This window comes from Durio zibethinus, chromosome 14 (genome assembly GCF_047325235.1).
Source record: "Durio zibethinus cultivar Kanyao isolate XHJ-2024 chromosome 14, ASM4732523v1, whole genome shotgun sequence".
Taxonomy (NCBI): Eukaryota; Viridiplantae; Streptophyta; class Magnoliopsida; order Malvales; family Malvaceae; genus Durio; species Durio zibethinus.
In genome coordinates this window covers 24,251,212-24,271,076 of record NC_143175.1, presented here as the reverse complement: position 1 = coordinate 24,271,076, position 19,865 = coordinate 24,251,212, and the positions used below count along the sequence as shown (strand labels likewise).

General features: G+C 35.6%; 1 protein-coding gene across 8 annotated transcripts; it reads right to left on the bottom strand.

The window, feature by feature from the left end:
• Positions 1-49: 49 nt before the first annotated feature.
• Positions 50-19,565, bottom strand: LOC111294915 (uncharacterized). Of its 8 annotated transcripts, none has more exons than XR_016327836.1 (21): positions 18,384-19,565; positions 17,775-17,871; positions 17,146-17,227; positions 16,349-16,494; positions 15,635-15,822; positions 15,394-15,524; positions 14,978-15,250; positions 13,519-13,668; positions 12,105-12,359; positions 11,838-11,978; positions 11,458-11,766; positions 11,146-11,319; positions 6,156-6,337; positions 5,336-6,042; positions 5,106-5,173; positions 4,945-5,004; positions 3,789-3,893; positions 2,220-2,954; positions 1,458-1,879; positions 1,158-1,356; positions 50-696 (listed from the first exon to the last, which is right to left on the bottom strand). XR_016327836.1 is itself a non-coding variant. In XM_089744044.1 (20 exons), the coding sequence occupies exons 1-20, from the start codon at positions 18,916-18,918 to the stop codon at positions 350-352; spliced, it is 5,361 nt and encodes a 1,786-aa protein (XP_089600170.1). In that variant the 5' UTR covers positions 18,919-19,560; the 3' UTR covers positions 50-349. The 8 variants fall into 8 exon arrangements, 1 of the variants encoding a protein (XP_089600170.1); XR_016327832.1 differs by having other exon boundaries at positions 5,336-6,284; positions 18,384-18,926; positions 19,459-19,547; XR_016327831.1 differs by having other exon boundaries at positions 5,336-6,284.
• Positions 19,566-19,865: the final 300 nt, after the last annotated feature.

Genomic DNA, 19,865 nt, shown 5'->3' with positions numbered 1-19,865 from the left:
AGCTATTGGATAGTCAGAAAATTGCCAGAAACATAGACATTTTCCTCGGTTTTTCCAAGTTGTATTTTGGGATGTGTCAGTCCCAAAATGGTTAGGCTGTTTATTATGTTAGAAACGATACATTTACACATGAAATTCGGGTCATGACAACGTACGTACTCAAAAGAGTACTTGGTTTTAGTTACGATTCCTGAAGAAGACGTAAAAAAAAAGGGGCTAACGGACTATGGGAGACGCAGTAGCATCTAGGTTTGTTAGATTGTGTCAAACCCAATGTATGCCGAGACCGTAAGTGATGTTGTAGGACTGGACTACCATGATTACCGATATCCATAGGTACTTCCAGTGATTAAACATAACTATTGAAAACTGGCAAGTCTACAGCTAAGATTGTCTTTGTATTACTTGATATTGCAGATTGGGCATCCTTCCCATGCGAGGCTGATACATGAGGGGTTGACATGGATGGTGGATTTAAGGCTCGAAGGTGTGGAGCTGGTGCTCGAACAATGCCAACCCAGTTGCTTCGTGCAACATGGATTGTGGGACTGGAATGTTGTGCAACAACACCAGTTGGTGAATCGTTAGACGTCTGCACAGGTGGTGCTGCACCTAGGCCTGTCAATGGTGGCTCAATTCGAGGATCAAGCATCGAAGTAGTTTGCTGAATCAACTGATTAATGAAACTGTCAATCACTGCAAGAAGAACATGTTGTCAGATATGAAGTTATAGGCAAGAACACCACATATATTGCTTTATGTGTGTGCACAAAGATGCACTTGTAATACATTTGATAATACAAACAAATTCATGCAAATCTGCAATCATAACCATGAAGCTGAATTCCTCTCCCTTTAATTTAAAAGAGCATATGAAACTTAATTTTGGTATAAAGGAGATTGATGTCTGAAGATAGAAGAAGGAATTATAGATGTTGATATTTGAACCGCAAACCTACTGAATGTTGACTCTTAATACTGAACTAGTTTTTATCGGATGAATTCTGCCTAAAATCATGAAACATGTGACTGATAGCTTTGGTGCAGAATTAGCAAACTTTAGAGCAGAAATCTCTAGAAAGAACAATGATACTTTATAAGCACACAAGAACATAGGTCAAATGTTTAATAAAAGACGTTTATATCCTGCTCTGTACCTGTTGATCCAGCTGCTTCTTCGTTCAGATTATACGTCGCTGTTTCTGCCAATAAATTATTTAATTGAACTCTGCTGCAATAACACTCGAGATCCTGTTCCTTTTGCTTGAATGCTATCTCAGCATCTCGAAGGAGAACGTCATACTTTTTACATATTTCTTCTATCTCTTTATCGCGCTCAGACTTCAGCTGCAATATCTGCTCAGTAGGGAAAGAGATGCAGTAATGCTGACATCATTTAGTTGACTAAACATGACAAATTAAAAAAAAAAAAAAAACTAAATTCATCTTGGACAAACCATATCTTCATGTAGCTTCAAAGTTTGATCTTTATACTTTTCTATTCTCTCCAGCTCAATTTGAAGTGGATTTGAGCAAGCTGGCTGAGGTGTCACAGGTCTCACAGTGTTGACTTGACAAGGAAGCTCATTTAGAGATCTTAACATAGTATTTGTGCTCCTTTGGTTCCCAATGCACGTTTCACTTCCAAGCACAGGAGTACTTGCAGATGGCTGTTGAGGCAAAAGTGTAACTGAAAGCATAATAGGAGAACCAGATGATTCATCCAGTGGTACCTCCAAGGATGGGTGTCTTGGAACTGCAACCTCTTGACAGAGAGCATGCTGAATGCTGCTGAGATGATGTTGCATCCCAGATGCAGGTATAATAGATATATTGCTCTCAGAGGAAGATGGCCTTATAGGACGTAGAAAGGAGAGAGCTGTCGGCAATTTGAGATTAGAACAGAATAATTAGCATATAGAGGTACTATTTATCATAAATATATCTGCTCGAACTCTAAACTTGTATATGACCACACCTAATTGAGTCAAGTTTCTAGAAGCTCTTTGCAGCCTAATCACGATCACAATTCTCTCCATGTGCATGGAGGAGGGAGGGGGAAGCATTGTTTATCACCGAATTTATCCAAAAACTATATTTGATGGCTATAACTTGCTTTTTCTTTTTTCTTTTTTTTTTTTTTAATACAGGGCATTGGATAAGAGCATATAGGAAATTGAAGCTTGCAAAATTCAATCTAGTTATCTAACCTTACTTACCTCTTTGCACAGCAATGAATTTGATTCAATGAAGTTAACATCTGCCTCCACCAAGGATTGACGAGTCCGAATAAACTCCATACCGTTTGAGTCTCCAGGAAGATAAGTAACTGCAGTATCATGCTGACTGATCTTTGAAACAGTCTCTCTTTCTGAGGCCACCGCATCTATTTCAACACTTTCTTCATTGTACTGGGTAGCATGGGTAGCATTGCCTCTAACCACTGCATTGCATTGAGCACGGGGAATTTCAGAAGGTTCTGTTACAGATTCGGTGGCTGGCAGTCTAAGAGGACTTTGGTGTTGTTGAGAATCTGATACAAGGGTATGATCTTTTGGTTGATCACTGGGACAACCAAGCTCTGAATCAGATCCGAAATGACCATCTACTATTTTCACAGGTAAACTGGATACTGTCTTTTCAGAAAGAGATTCATCAGGATCATTAGGTGAAGCACTCTGTACAGTTCCACTTTGATTACATCTAGGAGTAGAGGGTATAGGTTTATGCACACTATATTGGTGGTTAATGTGAACTTTCTTTAAACAATTTGACTTCTTGTAACTCTTTATTTTCTCAGAACATTGTGCAAACTTTTTCGCAACACTCTGCAACTTGGAGTAGATAAATTCTACCTTTTCATCCCTGCAATCCAAATTTAAGCGTAGTTTTGCAAGTGCAAGTGACTTGTTCTGATCAATCTTATATTTCAACAAATCAGCAGCTGTCAAACACTAGAAAATTTACACGGTTTGTCAGCAAATTGTGCGTACAATGAATATAGAACATGCTTGTAACAAAGGAATTGGCAATTCCGAGGCAATGAATGTGAAACTTTGCGAAGTACAGTACAGAAAATTCTGAAAACTAGCAACTGGCAAGGTGAAAGTGTTTCTAGAGACATAAATAAGAAGCAAAAAGAAAAAAAATGGTGGGAAGGGGGGAGGATGAATCCAAATGAGCAAATGAAGCAAAGGGCAGGTCTTAATAACAGTAAATAACATTAAACTGTTTTTGTGAATATGACTTACATGCAATAACAGGACCAAACTCCTGACAAAGTGATTGTAATAAATCAAAGGGTTGTGGCCCAAAAAAAAAAAAAAATCAAAGGGTACTTATATGTATTTTAATATTTTATAAACAGGATGTCATACTGGAGGAGACATCCCAGAAAAGTAAAAGAGCATGCAAAATTTAATGAATTCTGGGCAGAATAAAGTAATAAATATTTGTGAGAATTCTAGGTTGGTCAAGAGGTTTGTTGAACTCTTCACAAAAAATACAAATTAGATTAGAAGTTCATATCCCAGCAATCAACAGTGTATGGGCCTTAACGTCATCAGATCTGATACATTCCTTTACACTATATCAGAACCCTTCTATTCTTAAATCTAGTCCAAGTATGAGCAAGCCTACAGTTGCATTTACATGTAAGCAGACTACAGAGAAAGAGAGAAGATGCTTATTTATAGATAAATACCTTTCATTTTAGTTTATATCAATGATAAATAATCATTCATACAACAAAGGAAACATGTTACACTAAGTGTTAGGATCATTCTAACCAGAGATATCTGGTATGCCTGCAATAAAGAAAGTGATTCCCAGCTAACATCATAATCTTGCATTATGTACTCAAGAAATGCCACTGTAGTGCCCCTGACATCCTCCTGCATTAAAGGTCAATATGTAACTTTCCAAAATTTCATCAAAGGTAGAAACAGATATAACTAAACAGAACAACAATGACCAAAAGTTCACAGCAACATTTTTTTATCAATCTATTTAATTTGCCAATCCAATTTGTGGGATTTCTTTTTAATTATGGAAAGGAGTTTTTGGGATCTATATTTAATTTCCGAAGTTCACCTCTTGCAGGGAAAATAGGTTTCTTTTTGAGAGTCAAGGTTTAGTCAAGGTTTATTACTATTAGAGTTGACCCATTGGAGAACATCTATAAGGTTTCTACAATGTAAGACTTTCTTCTATCCAAGTGTGATACCATAGGAGATGGCCTCTGTTTTTTTGTTCTTTTTTTTTTGGTGGCCTCTGTTTAAGTAACATCCTTGCATGTTAGAATTCACACCGGAACAGGAACCTATATATGAGAGGCCAATAGTAATCCTTTTCCCTTATTTTGATGTAAGTCATCTGCCAAATAGACAAGTCAACCAGCTTTTAATCCCATTTCAGGCATAAATTTCAAGCCCCACAACTACCTTTCCTTTGTCCTACACTGTAGGTATATTAGGGAGAACAATGATACATTTATTTTAAAGCCCCATTAGAAAACAATTCAGCTACAAAATTTTAACTCATTCACTGAATCCATTTTTTGCCATTTATAAAAAACTTACGCCAGCCTTTCCTTAAGCCAGGGCAATAGTAGGAGATCCAAGCAAATACATTGCAATATCAAACACAGTTTTCACACTGCTTTATATCGTGCATTAGAGAATACTAATATTTATACAGATCTGCAAATTTGTGCAATGTATTGCTAGCATCCTCCTAACCTAACTCATCTAATCACCTCGATATTAATTTTCTAAGCTAATTAACACAACATAGGGAAGGAAAAGTATAACACTTAACGGATGCAATGAGAGAAAAGTTCAATAAGAAAAGAATTTTAACAATTTTTTTTATTGGTGAAAATCTACACAACGTTATTTTAAATCCATATAAACAACATAAAGTTGTAGAAAGGGTGTACTGTACAGGAAGTTGCAGAACTTCACAAAGTTTCGAGATCCCAAGCTTCAGCAACAATTGATTGTTCTGCCACATTATATATTTCATTTCTCAGATTAAATCAAGTTGACTTCAAATTACCCTTTTATTATCATCAAGCAAAGGAGGCACCACTAGTAATTATTTACCTGATTTACATCTTTCTTACCATCTGCTGAGCAAGGAAAAATTTTCTCACTTATGTTCTTAGAAGCTGCTGTAGAAAGAAAAGTTAGCTTTAGAAAAGTGGAAAGGGGACACTAAGTTTTGATTTTTTTTAGCAACAATGTTCTTGATTTCTTCATTTTCCACACAACCAGGAATCTTCCCACTTAAAACATTTAAAGCTAACTAGCATTGTATAGGAATTTGTTCATACCAGCCAGCTTTCTTTTCTTGTTCACAACAGTTACTTTCCTTTTGCCCTTGAACTTCCATTTTGGATATGTAGGATCATCTATGCTGTTGACTGCCATCCTGCTTTTCTTTATAACACCATCATATTCAAATTCAGATTTTCTTGGGAAATTATCAAGATATTGAACCTTCTTTCGGTTTCTTGGAGATGACTCAGTTAACAATTTCCATTGTGGATGCCTTCCTTCAAGCAGTTTTAGCCAGGAAAATATTGATGGTTCATTGCCCATTGATCCTATTTCTTTTTCACCAAATAAAGAAATGTTTCTATCATAGACAACGTTCTGAGGAACTTCTGTAATAAATGAACAGTTGGCAGAATGATTGCTTTCACCACCACAAGGTAATTGGGTTAGCAACTCTGACAATACAGCATTCAGAAATGATTGTTCACAAGAAACATTTGATACTGAGACTGACTTACTACACCCATGAAAGTCATCAAGCTTATTGAATAGATTAGAGGCACCCCAACTTAGCAATCTAAGGCAGCTGTTCCTGCTTAAAGTTCGTATATTGCTATCCACACTTCTACCTTCCTTAGCAAGAATCAGAATTTTTTCTTCAACAGTAAAAGATGAATACAATCGGAACACTCTAAGCAGCTCAAACTGTGAACTAATGGAGATCTTATGCAGTGCCTTTATGTCATTCTGTGGCTCCCAATCACTGTCAAATAGAATGACAACATCGACTGCTGAAAGTTTAATGCTTGGGAGACAAGCACGATCTTCAAGCAAAAGAAAAGGTCTGCCACTATCTTTATTGTTAAACATACTTACAACAGCTTTTTTCTTTGAATGGGCATATCCTCCACCATCAATGCGCACGTAAGAATACTTACCAAATCTTTGACAGAGAAAGTCATCCAGAATATTTCCAACTGAGTCTCGTCCTGAGCCACCAATTGGCTGCCCATCATGAATTTTGAATGAGAGAATTTCAAATTGTTAATTAATAAACCCTAGGCAAATGCAATTAAGAAAGATATAAGACATTGAGAGGAAGGAAATACAAACTGTATCCATAAACACCAATCAACCACCAAATATTGATAAACGAGAATAACATCACAAAATTTTCATAGATAGCAGATCAAGAAACAAATAAACTAGTAAAAGAAGAGGATGAAAGGACAAAGGTTAAATCATAGTTAAATTATATATATAAAAAATAGTGAGTTGAATTCTTGCAATCCAATTGCAACCCTAAACATGCATCAATTGAAGCAACAAATGTTGACTTAAATTCCTTAAAATTTTGATATGGAAATCTTCAATATACTCATCATTCTACCAATCTGTTGAGGACTTTAAATGGTTATACCAGATGCAGGAAATTGAAGTCCATTCTACATTATTTGTAGAAAACTTAAAGAACAATTGTCCTTATTTCTTCTTATTCTATCTACAATGAAGGAGTACATCTAAATAAATAGGACCGGTGAAGTTCCTTATTAGGAAACAACTTACATGAAATAGAAAACAAAAAATAATAAAATGAAGGAGAATTATTCTATTTTAAAATAGAAACAAATTCCTAAAAACTTAACAATCAGAATAGTTGACTAAATCAGAAAAGGAAATGAGAAATATTCCCAAAATAAATTAGGAAATCAAGCTGCACTAATGTAGGAGAATCAGATTTCTACACTTCCCCTCAAGCTGGGTTATGAATGTTAATCATACTCAACTTGGATTTCAAACCACCAAAAATGCTTCTAGGAAGAGCTTTAGTCAAAATATCGGCAATTTGTGAACTTGTAGGGATATAGGCCAGTTTAACCAACCCATTTTCTATCTTTTCCTTTAAGAAATGTTGGTCCAACTCTATGTGCTTGGGCCTATCATGATAAACAGGATTTTTTGCAATACTTATAGTAGCCTTATTGTCACAAAACAGTGTCATAGATGCCACAGTCTGACTTTTAATTCTCCAAGTAACCTCATCAGCCAAATTCCTTCACAAATATCATGGCTCATGCTCTAAATTCAGCCTCAACACTGCTCCTAGCTACAACAGCTTGCTTTTTACTTCTCCAAGTGACCAAATTGCCCTAAACATAAGTGCAACATCCAGTAGTGGACCTTCTATTTGTTACTAATCCAGCCCAGTCAGCATCTGTGTACACCTCGATTGCCCTGTCCATTGACTTTTTAAAATACAAGCTTTCACCAGGCCTCTTCTTTAAGTACTGTAAGATGCAATGAACAGCCTTGAGAGACTCCTTGGTTGGATTGTTCATGTATCTAATCCCCATCCCTACTACAAACCTGCTATCAAGTCGTGTATGGAAAAGGTAAATAAACTTCCCAATTGGTCTTTGGTGTTGCCTTTTGCTCGTGAGAGAGTTTCCATTTTCACTTCCAATTTTATTAGTTGAGTCCATGGGTGTATCGGCAGGTTTGCATCCAATCATACCGGTTTCTTTAAATAGATCAAGTACATATTTATGTTGAGACACCGATATTCTATTCTTAGACCAAGCCACTTCCATCCCAAGAAAATATTTAAGGAACCCCAAGTCCTTTATTTCAAACTCTTTTGCAAGGAGTTTCTTCAAATCATCTATTCCTTCCTTGTGGTCTCTAGTGATTATGATATCATCCACATAAACCATAAGAATAACTCTCTTTCCTTTATTAGTGAACTTAACAAACATAGTTTGGTCAGATTGACATTGAAGGAACCATACCTCTTCATTGCCTTGGTCAACAATTCAAACCAAGCCCGAGGAGACTGTTTAAGTCCATACAAAGATTTCTAGAGTTTGCACACTTTGCCCATGTTGTCTTGCCTTTCAAAAACAAGAGAAATTTCCATGTAGACATCCTCCTTCAAGTCACCATTTAAGAATGCATTCTTGATATCAAGTTGGTAGAGAGGCCAATCCAAGTTGGCTGCTAGTGACAATAGAACTCTAATTGAATTGAGTTTGGCTACTAGAGCAAATGTCTCCTCGTAGTCTATCCCATAGGATTGAATGAACCCTTTTGCAACAAGTCTAGCTTTGAGTCTGTTCATACTTCCATCTACATTGTGCTTTATTGTGAATATCCACTTACATCCAACTAGGGTTTTCCCTTTAGGCTAATCTGAAATTTCTCATTTCCCATTTTTCTCTAGTCCCTTGATTTCTTTAAGAACTGCTGCCTTCCAATCTGGTTCATTGAGGGCTTTTTGAATATTTTTTGGAATTTGCACATTTGTCAAGATTAGTAGTAAAGGCTCGAAAGTTTGGATTTAACTTGCTATATGAGATGTACTTGCAAATAGGGTACCGGGTGCATGATCTCACACCATTTCTTAATGCAATAGGAATGTCAAGGTCACCAGTTGGCTGACAAGTTTCAGTTTCAGATTCAATAGGGACATTACCCGTGTTAGTTTCAGGTTCTTGGAGACTTGGATCAGGTTGATTTTTAGTGATGGGCTATGTACAGTTGTCCACTTCTTCCTGTGGTTTCTGCTTCTTGAGTAGACTACCCGTTCTTTTGTTTTTTCTTGCATAACCTTAAGGTTTGAAGAGTGAAGAGTTGTCTGAACAAGTTGGGTTTCGGAATCTGCATGGCTGATAGGTTGGGAAGGTTAAGAATTTGGTTTTGAAAGGGCTGGTTGAGATTTTAGTTTTGAAGGGGCTGGTTGCGAATCTAGTTTTGAAGGGGTTGGTTGGGAAATTGGCAAGTCAAGAGTTAAAAATTAATATTCCTAAGCAGTACTCTCCCCCTGAATATCATTCTTGTTGTAGTATGGAAGATTCTTAAAGAAGGTGACATCCATACCGCTATAGAATTTTTTTGTGATGGGTGAGTAACACCTATAGCCCTTTTGGTTTAGGGAATAACCAAGGAAGATGCATTTTAAGGCTTTGGGATCAAGCTTGCTGCGGTTTTGTTGGCTAATATGAACAAAAGCAATGCAGCCAAAGAGTTTGATGGGAATGGAAGAGATCAACCAAGTTTGTGGGTAGGAAGCAAGGAGAGTTTAACAAGGTGTTTTAAAGCCAAGAACTCGATAAGGCATTTGGTTAACCAAATAAGTTGCAGTGAGGACAGCTTCTCCCCAAAAATATTTAGGCACATTGGAAGTCAACAAGAAGGATCTGGTCACTTCTATCAAATGTCTGATTTTGCATTTGGCAACCCCATTTTGCTGTGGAGTGTCAACGCAAGAGCTTTGATGGATAATTCCATGATTGGTGAAGTAAGGGCCAAGAATAGAGTTGAAATATGCCCTTCCATTGTCAGTTTTAAGGACTTGGATTTTGGCTTGGAATTGGGTGTGTACCATGCTATTGAAGTTTTGAAAGATTTGGCTACCCTCAAATTTTTCTTTCATAAGGAATACCCAAGTGAGTCGAGTATGATCATCGATGAATGTAACAAACCACGTGTTATTGTTAACTCTTGACGGTCCCCAAATGTTACTGTGACTCATTGAGAAAGGCTGAGATGATTTATAAGAAAGGCTAGGGTAGGTATTTCGAGTGTGCTTGGAAAGTTGACAAATTTCATACTAAAAATCTTTAGAGATGTTGTTGAATAATGAGGGAAATAGCCTTTTTAGGTATGAAATATTTGGATGTCCTAATCTATAATGCCATAACATGATAAGGTCATCCTTACTAGTACTAGACGCTAAGGTTATACAAGAGTTTTGTGGTCTCTCAAGTGCATCATCTTGAAGAAGGTAGAGCCCTGCACACATCCTAGCACTGCCAATAATCCTTCCTGAGCCCAATTCTTGAAATTCACACAAGTTGAGAAAAAATTTAGTGACACAACATCTATCTTTCGTAAGCTTACTGATAGAAAGTAGGTTATAGCTTATATTAGCGACATGGAGGACAAAGTCGAGTGTTATGTCTTTCAAAACTACAATAAAATCTGTTCTTGCTACCTTTGAGAGAGAGCCATCAGCAATTTTTATAGCAAAACTATCATAGCAAGGTCTATATGTATTGAATAAGGATGCATCTCCAATCATATGATCTGATGCTCCTGAATCAACAATCCAAGATTGTGTATTTCCCCGTTGAACACTTAAGGCATTTAAGAAATTACCTTTTTGTGCTAGTAAACTAGTTCCAAAAGTTGTAGAGTTATTTTGGAGGGTTTGTTGAAGCATCACCTCCTTGTGACTTTCCTCATGCCATACCTCTACAGAAGAAGAGTTCTCACTCCTGCTAGCTATAACAGAAACTTGTGTGGCTATAGTCTAATGGTTCAAGCCAACTTGCTCTGATACCATGCAGAAAACTTAAAGAACAATTGTCCTTATGTCTTCTTATTCTATTGACAATGAAGGAGTACATCTAAATAAATAGGAACAATGAAGTTCCTTATTAGGATACAACTTACATGAAACAGAAAACAAAAAGTAATAAAAGGAAGGAGAATTATTCTATTCTAAAATAGAAACAAATCCCTAAATATTTGACAATCAAAATAGTCAACTTAATTAGAAGAGTAAATGAGAAATATTCCCCAAATAAATTAGGAAATCAAGCTACACTAATGTAGGAGAATCAGATTTCTACATTATTCTTCAAAATGTTTAATAAGGCAATCCTAATTGGGCACATGAAGTATCAGATCATCAATTTAAACAATGACTGCTAGCAAGAAGTTTAAAATAATTTCTAATAAATGCCCACTTGAAATCTCATGATTCTAGCACAGTCAGGAAACCTTTCATGTATGATAACTCAATTAATTAACTTTATGACTATCTCCAATCCCCCCAAAAATGTCAGCATAGTCTTTGGGCTACCTGAAAAAGGATTAACACTCGTAGGCCCCTGGCTTTAGTCTCCAAAAGGATTTTATCAAGAATTTGCAGTTTTCCACTCACTTTTATTCCAACATCCAAATTTTCTTCTGCAGAAAGACTTTTTGCGGCAATACCTTGCAAAGATTGATCAAGAAGGTATGGGTGATCACAACACTGCAAAGAAACACAAAGAATGCACATGGTGTCATATTTACACCCCACAGCAATAAGTGCACACTAAATAAAAAATGGTAAAATAACAGAATGCAAAACAGCAGCTAACTCCGAGAGCCATGGTCTGGTTAGGACAACCTTCCTGATCGAAATAATAAGCTCACGAAGAGCATCAACTGGATCACTCTTCAAAGATGAAGAAAGAAGCATTGAGTTTGAAAGCAATGTAGCACAATACTGTTCAAGTTGCAGATAAGAAAGCTGGACTGGAACCCAATACTCAACAAACCTAGAGAAACCTAACTTGTACTCAAATGCAAAATAACGCGCAAATCTTTCCTTTACTTTGCAAACATCAGTATTAGAGTCAATCTTCACATCATCGCTGCTTATCTCACATCCAGAATCAAGGAGAGATAGTATGTTTTGATAGTCAGCAGAGCAATCCTGAAAAAGTGGGCAGTAGATGAGTATATCTGAGATTGAAGAGAAAAAATTGGTTACAAATTTAAATATACCTTGATTTGACCACTAACAAGAAGAAGCTTCATATCAGCTATTAACCTCTTGAATTGTTCAAAATATCTAGACATTCTGGGGCGTTGGCACTCATCAATTATAATAGCTCCCCATTCTATGCACTTTAGCATATCTAAATCCTGCATAACCACACAAGACAAATGAAAGTATTTCCTGTGATTGTCTCCTTCATACAAGAAAGTTCATATTTTAAGTTAGTTGTGGCATGAAATAAATAAGGATTGGAAAATTAAAAGAGAAGGTACCTCAGCAACAACATCAGAAGAGGATAGAAGTATCTCAAACATAATGGAACCACTTTCATTGTAGAATTCCAATGACCTAATACTACTCCAGACATCTTTGCTACCTTTATAAATTATGATATTGGCAGATGATGCCACGCGTAAGAACTCAGATTCCCATAAAGAAAGAGCAGCTGACTTTGAGATTATCAGAGAAGGTCTCCGTGCAGTAAATTGCAAAGACAAAACAAACAAAATCACCTTTATAACCCGCTCCTGAAAAATGAAGTTTAACTTGGTCATTTCTTCTGGTCATAATATATTTGTGTGCATGTGCACATGGGAATGAGTGTGAGGGTGTGTGTGTGTCTATCGGGGGGGGGGGGGGAGAGAGAGAAAGAAAGAATCATCAAAGTTTAAGTTATAAATAAACTCACAACCAAACAAGCAACCCAAGACAGCAGGAAAATGAAAACCCGACCTATACTTTAAAGTGCAAAAAAATATTAAGAACATTGAGAGGGAAAGGGGTTAGATCTTAATCAGCACTATCAGTTACCATTATCTTAAATTCTTCCACAAATAAGAGTTGCCACCTGGCTAAAATTCATGATAAGCTTACTCTCTGGCATTGGGATTGATCCTGGGCACAGAAGATTCAATACAGACATTCCAAAGAATCTGTGCATATGTTACCACACAGCATCTAGAAAGTCTGTGTTGGAGATTAACACATAACCCTTTCTAGAGCCCTTAACAAACAATTTAAGCTCTTGGGTCAAGTAGTTCTTTAACATGGTATCCAAGCTGCTTTGATTAGTGACCTAAAGCTCGCTGGCTATCCCTTATTCTTATGAGTAAACACCAATACAATGTACTCATTAGACCAATGCACTGCCAATGCTTTTAAGCACAAACAGCACTTGAGGAGGCACATTAGACTATTGGTCCTTTTAACAACACAAAGTTCATAACAGAGAAGAACCAAGAATTGACAAATAGCATGTGGAGATAAATCCTAAATTTTCACAGCTGCAGTTTGTAAATGCAAAAATAGAGCCTAATTAATCACTCATCAAGCTTTGTCAGACAAAATGGTTGCATGGTCACAACAATAAAACTGATTTCTGGTTATGTGATTAAAACCTTAAAAAGCTGTTTATTTGTCTTTTACGCAATAAAATAAACAAGAAATAATAATAAAAGAAGAGGATATTCATGTTGTTAAAGTTCATCTATAATATCAAATACACACACAAATTAAAAAACAAAAAATCAAAGAGGAAATAATGATATCTATAATAGCAAATATATAACAAAAGTTCGCAGACACAATAAGCAAAGTGATAAAGGATGAAAAATCAATTTCATGAAGCATCTCAAAAACAGAAGCAGAAGAAAAGTAGGAATGGGAACAAGGCAAACAACCATCTACCTGATCCGCCTGATCATCATAGACAACAGCATTCTGATTTTTGTGCCAATGTGCAAGAAGCTTATTAACATAACTCAGATAATGATCGTATTCTCCAGATGAACCTCCAAATGACAAATGTGATAATTCAGAAATGGTGCAATTTTCCTTCTGTAAAACCAGTAAATTGTATACAAATAAATTCATAAATGCAAAATTAAAATACTCACACAGGTAGCACTAAATATTAAGGAACTGATGCAGAATAACAAATATCACCAGCTAGTGAACAGGCACGAGTACATATAAACACACAATATGCTGGTATGGACCATGACAAACACAAGCTCATATATCTAGAGAATAGTGGCATACTGCCTCAGAGTAATAATATATTGATATTTTAGGCCTGATACAGAGTGATTATCATGACAAGACTGAAGCACACGAGTATTAAACAAATGAACACAAAATCCTATACTTTGCAAAAGTTCATTTATCTAAGAACAGATCTCAACTGCCAGAGAGTAAACATACAGAAACAGAATAGGCATTTATATTCCTCGTGTTCTCATCAATTGAAGTTTTCATAAACTTTGCTCTCCAATTTCATTACTTAAGCCTTGATTTGCATGACCAAATCCTTTTTTTAATTGAAATAAAGCATTCATCTCAACCATTAACATTTGATATTGTGATTCACAAAGTAATTCAAGATTCACCTTCTTCACTACCAAGAAAACAGAACCTGATGTCTAACAGAGACAGAACAGATTTTCATGTCAGATGCCTTACTGGGAAGTTTCGTTCATACAAAGCACAAGCTCAAGGAGAGCCAATGATACCAGAAAAGCACCCTCATATTATTAATTTATTCCTGCCACTTTCCAGAAATCTCAACTTCCGAGGAATCTCACTGACAGATAATAGTTAGTAGCTTAACAAACAACGTAGCAGGATCTTAGCTGTAACAAAGTTCCATAACCTAATTGATGGCGTCCCATCCAGCTCTTATACTCTTACTTAGCACCCCAAGTTAAGAACAAATTTAAATATTAATTTCTAATTGAATGAAAAAACCAACAAGTATATAGTTCAACCAAAGATAAGAACAAAAGCGAAAGGAAAGGACAAAAAATCTAGCATTATCAAACCTATAAAACCACTCAGAACCAAATGATAAATGTCATTGCAACAGCTATCAAGCAAGCTAACTCCCAAAACCATAACTCCATGTTCACAATCTTTTCCTCAATAAATACTTTGATTAGCTTCTGCATGCCATGTCACATGCCTTTATTTAGCAAGACCTTTGTATGTTGAAGTGTGAACTAGTTACAGAAGGAAAAAGACTCCAACGTGCAAAAACATTGAATGAAAGAAAACATGTCTAACACCTACAAAGGTGGACAATAAATATGCAGTAAGTAATTAAGTACAATTTCAATCAATTTGCCACTTGTCAAATATTGAGAAACACCTCTTTTTCGGAATGGGAAGACAATCTTTCTGACTTTTTGTGCCGAATTTCAAAATCTCTTATGAGCTCCATAGCTTCAGGTGACGTCAAAAATAAAGAATTCTCCAATTCCCATGTAGCTTGCTCATAACCAAGGCCAGTCCATTTCACTAGCCACTCAGAAGTGCAATGTAAATTATTCTCATCAGAATTTGTAGGAAACAATAACTTTCTCTTCTGTAGCAAACGTTGTGGAACAGCCCATTCTGATTTCCACCTAATCACCTGAAAAAACTACTCAACCCCCACCCCATCCCACAAGGAAAGGGAAAAACATACATTAATATTGTTCTTTCCACTAAACTAGGAAGAGATATGCATCACTTTTTCCTCCGTTTGGGACTATATAAAGTTGAACATGAAAAACTAGTAAGAACCTGATTCTTGCTATTATATTTTGTAACAAGTGTTGGAGCCTCAAAAAGCAGCTTTTGTTCAGGAATCCAGCGGTTGTGAACATGAGCAAGACCTCGGTACTTTACCAAGTATTGCTTCTCACTTTGCATTGCTAACACCATAGAACCAACCAATCACTACCAAATTTGACATCCTACACATACTGTATCAGCTAAACATAAATGTGGAAAGTTTGCGAAACAAAGGTATAATGCATTGTACCTTTTTTATCAGAAACAACCTCTCTAGCATCCCAAATGGACTCTAATTCAGAAACAGAGTGCACACCAAGTTCTTTCTTCTTTTTAACACACCAAACACAGTGCCAAACTCCAGGAGGTTCATTACCTAGAGCAGGAACAAGACATGAAAGATGGAACTTCCTTTTGCACCCTTTTCCAACACAGGACCTGAAATTTAACAAATGTGATGCAATATTACTAAGATGCAATTGAGATATAACTAGAAGATGGACATAAGAAAGAAAAGATAATACTATAATTCTAAAACCAATTAATAACTTTAAATAAGTGAAAATAATATTGCGATAAAGTGGTGCTAAATGTATGTACTACCCACTCTAGGGCTATATTTTACAAACCAATTATATCATATTAACTAATCAAATAGCTTGTTCAGAAAAGGATAAAGAAAAAGAGGGTAAGGTTAAAAAAGGGGAGAGATAGGCAGCCGTTAAGAACAAGAAAACACTACATTATAAAGAAAAAGTAAGCAAAAGAAATTTTAATAACCATCTGCATTTATCACTCTGCACAAAAAATCGCCGACCAAACTGCATATGATTGCAAGATACATATAAGAAGACCATTCAATTAAACTTATTCAGCATACTTTGCTCCCCAGTTGGGACTAGTCGCATGCAATCCAATCTATGGGATGAGATATCAAGAGACTAACTATATTTGAATGACTCACAAAAGCTTTCCCCCAAGCATGCAGGTGACACATGCATTATGTCCACTGCCAGTTTTAATTTCTAACTGAGATTCCTTGTCTAACACATCACTGGAATATTCTTCAGTCTGATACATATTGAGCTCAGAAATCAATTCCTTTCCATCCTGGCATAATGGATAAGAAATGGTAAGAATAATAAACTTTAAGCTAATTGAGTCAGCAAAAACGTCAATGGAGAGAAAACTTGAGGGAAAACAAAAGATACTAAGTAAAAATAAAGAAGTTAACACAAAAAGCTCTGAATAAAGACATATTACATAGAAGTTAGTACCTCTACTATAGCACTTGCATTAGTTAAAACAATCCAAAGAAATTTGCAAGAGAAAACAATTATTTGTAGGATAAAATAAATAAAGATATGTGTAACAGCAATAAAATACTAAGCAAACGATAAATCATTTGTTCTCAGCTTTAAAAATAATGATGATGATTTAGGATAATACTGCAAAATTTAACAAGAAAAAGCATCTAAGTTGCAGGAACTCTGGAACCAAAATATATGTTAAGGACTACAGTCTCATCCCTTATGTTATTGCATGCAGTCTCATCCTATTAAGGACCTCTTACAGCAAATGCTTCTTTCAAAATTGCCTAAAACATGCACATAAAGCTCTTATTTTGAAGCTAAACTCAGTAAAGCATGTGAGGGATGCAAATAGAAAGCTAGGCACCATTAAGTACAAAATATACAGCTAAATATGATGTGAAAATGGAAAACAAAAACTCATATTTTAAAGAATTTGAAGTAGATCTACCTGAACAGGAAATACACTATGCAATGTGTTCCCCAGTTCTGCATTGCAAGAATAACATTGTTGTGTGGAATCAAAATCCACCCTTCAAAGGTAAAAAGAATAAATGATTGCCATCAACATATAACAATATGTCTAGGAGTTTTCATCATCAAGTTTCTCACATAATATATATATATATATATATATATATATATATATATATATATATATATATATATATAGACACACACACATTAACAATACTGGTGAGTTTTAAGACCGCAAAACAACCAAAATGAAAGTAGCCAAGCCAACAAAATGGAGGATAGGGATTTAAGTTAAGCAATGTTAAAGTAAGATGAACAATCAACCGTCTTACAACATTTCAGATGCTTAAATAAACGTAAAGCATACACGGTGGCCACTTTTCAAACACAGTTACCCTTTCATTTCTAACCATAAATGAATATAGAGCTCTATGCATGCCCTTTGTAGAATAGTCACATCTATCCTACAATTTGCATTATTAAACCCCTGTTCCATCACTAGCTATGGGACCAAAAATGACAGTGTTCTATCTTCCAATGAAGTAAGCAACCGATACCAAACAAGCTGACTATTTTAGAAATAAAAAGTTATAACAGCAGTACCTCCGCCTTTTAGTACATGAAAGGTGACTCTCAACAACTTCCTCCTTGACTTCCTTGCAAGCCTCAGCACTAGTGACACTCAGCCTTCCATAGGATCCTTAACAAGATTAACAAGTTAAAGAAACAAATAATATGGTAAACCAATTTGCAGATCTTAGCAAGATAAAGATTCTTTTCACTTGTAACGTCCATATGTAGAGAACTGAGACCGCTGCTACCCAATGACAACATTCTATAACTACGAGCATTTATAGACAACAAATGTTGTCTTTTCTTTTGAAAAGCAAAAACAAAAGTTGACCTTTTTTAAATTTATAGACTATAGTTACATTAAAACATGCATGATTGCAATAATATTTAAAAGCACTAATGACCTATTTCTACCTACCTAGATAGCCGTCCCTACATTTCCTTCACAAAACTAAATCCTCATGCCCCCCAAGACACACCACACAGAACAACTTGTTTCAACGAATTAAGAAAATACAAAGAAAAAGCAGCAATAAGGAGGTGGCAGGTCACCACTTATCTAACTTAAATTTGCAAAAATTCCTCAACACCATTTTAGATACTTATCAAACAATTGGTGGAATTGAAAATGGCTGTTACCTGACACCTTATCTTTGCTTGCTCCTGATCTCAGCCATTCTCTATAACTACGAGCATCACATATCATCCTACTAGAAGGATTATTTCCAGGGTCAGCAACCCGTTTTACATTGGTGCTGCAGTTGCCATCACGTGGTTTAACTACTCCCTGAGGGCTCACCAACTCAACTTGCTCGTAGTGAAATGAACTTGAAAGTTTTCCAGGCATCTTTGAGACAGAGAAACATGAGAAGTACTGATCATCTTTATCCGACCTTCTCATAGATCCTGTCATTTGTCTCTTATCAATCCACTTGGGGGTTCTCTTAGCTTTAAACAAGGGCTTCTCAAATATTTTTGTGTTTCCACTACTCAAAGTTCTTGGTGAAGCCGGTTTGTTTATAGACATTACTCTGGTTGAACTCCTTGAGCGATTTGAATCCTTCCTGGCTGAGGCCAACGAAGCCGAACCTTTGGCGCTAGTAGAAGTCATTTTTGGACTGTCTAAACCATTACCTTCGATACTGGAACCAGATAAACTACCACTACTTTGCATGACCGCAACTGCGAGCAATTAGATTGAATAAAATAAGATCAAAATCAAATTTTTAAAAATAAACAAAAACAAGCACAGACAGAGTTACAGAAGTAAAAGAGAAACTTCTTCCCCAAGTAATTATTAATCAGACACTATTAGTCTTTGCTTTCTAATTTCTCTTTTCTATTTTTTTTTTCTCAACTCCTTCACAAAATTCAACAATCAAATCAACACTACTCTTAATCAAATCTACCTAGAATTGTTAATTTATTCAGAGGAAATTATATATTTGAAACAAAAAAAAAAGGGCACAAAGAAATTTTTTTCAAAAAAGCATATATACGTTGTAGGATCAAATCAACCGTCATCAACAACAAAAAATAAACAAATAAATACATTTTTCTCGGTAAAATTAAAAAAATAAAAATAAAAATGTAAGCATGCATACACAAAACACATATTTAAATGTAAAAAAAAAAAAAAAAAAAAAACAAAACAAAGCCGAAGTTCGAAAATTTTAAACGGCGATTTGTTTGGTTTTTCGAGTAGACAAATCACATTAGAAAGAAAGAGTAATGATTTTCGACACGAAATAGACGAAATTTTCCAGAGTTTTTTTTTTTTTCTTTTTTTGGAGGCCTGGGTTTATGTGAAGGCTTGGAAAGCAATTTATTATGACGGTTTATAAAAGACACTGTACGGACAGGGCGGAGCTGTTCTGTTGGAGGCTGCACCTGTACAAGTACACGAGATAGTTATTTGACGGTAATTAAGCAGGGTTTAGGCTTAACTAATTGTGATTAATTAATTTGAATATAAAGGAAAAGAAAAAAAAAAGGATTTAGGTTTGGTTTGAAACAAAATGTCAAATTTACCCTTGAACTATAGTGAGGATTCATTTATAACCTTTTACTTTTTTGTAATTTTATCACTTCTACATTTTATTGTAATTTTAAACACTTACG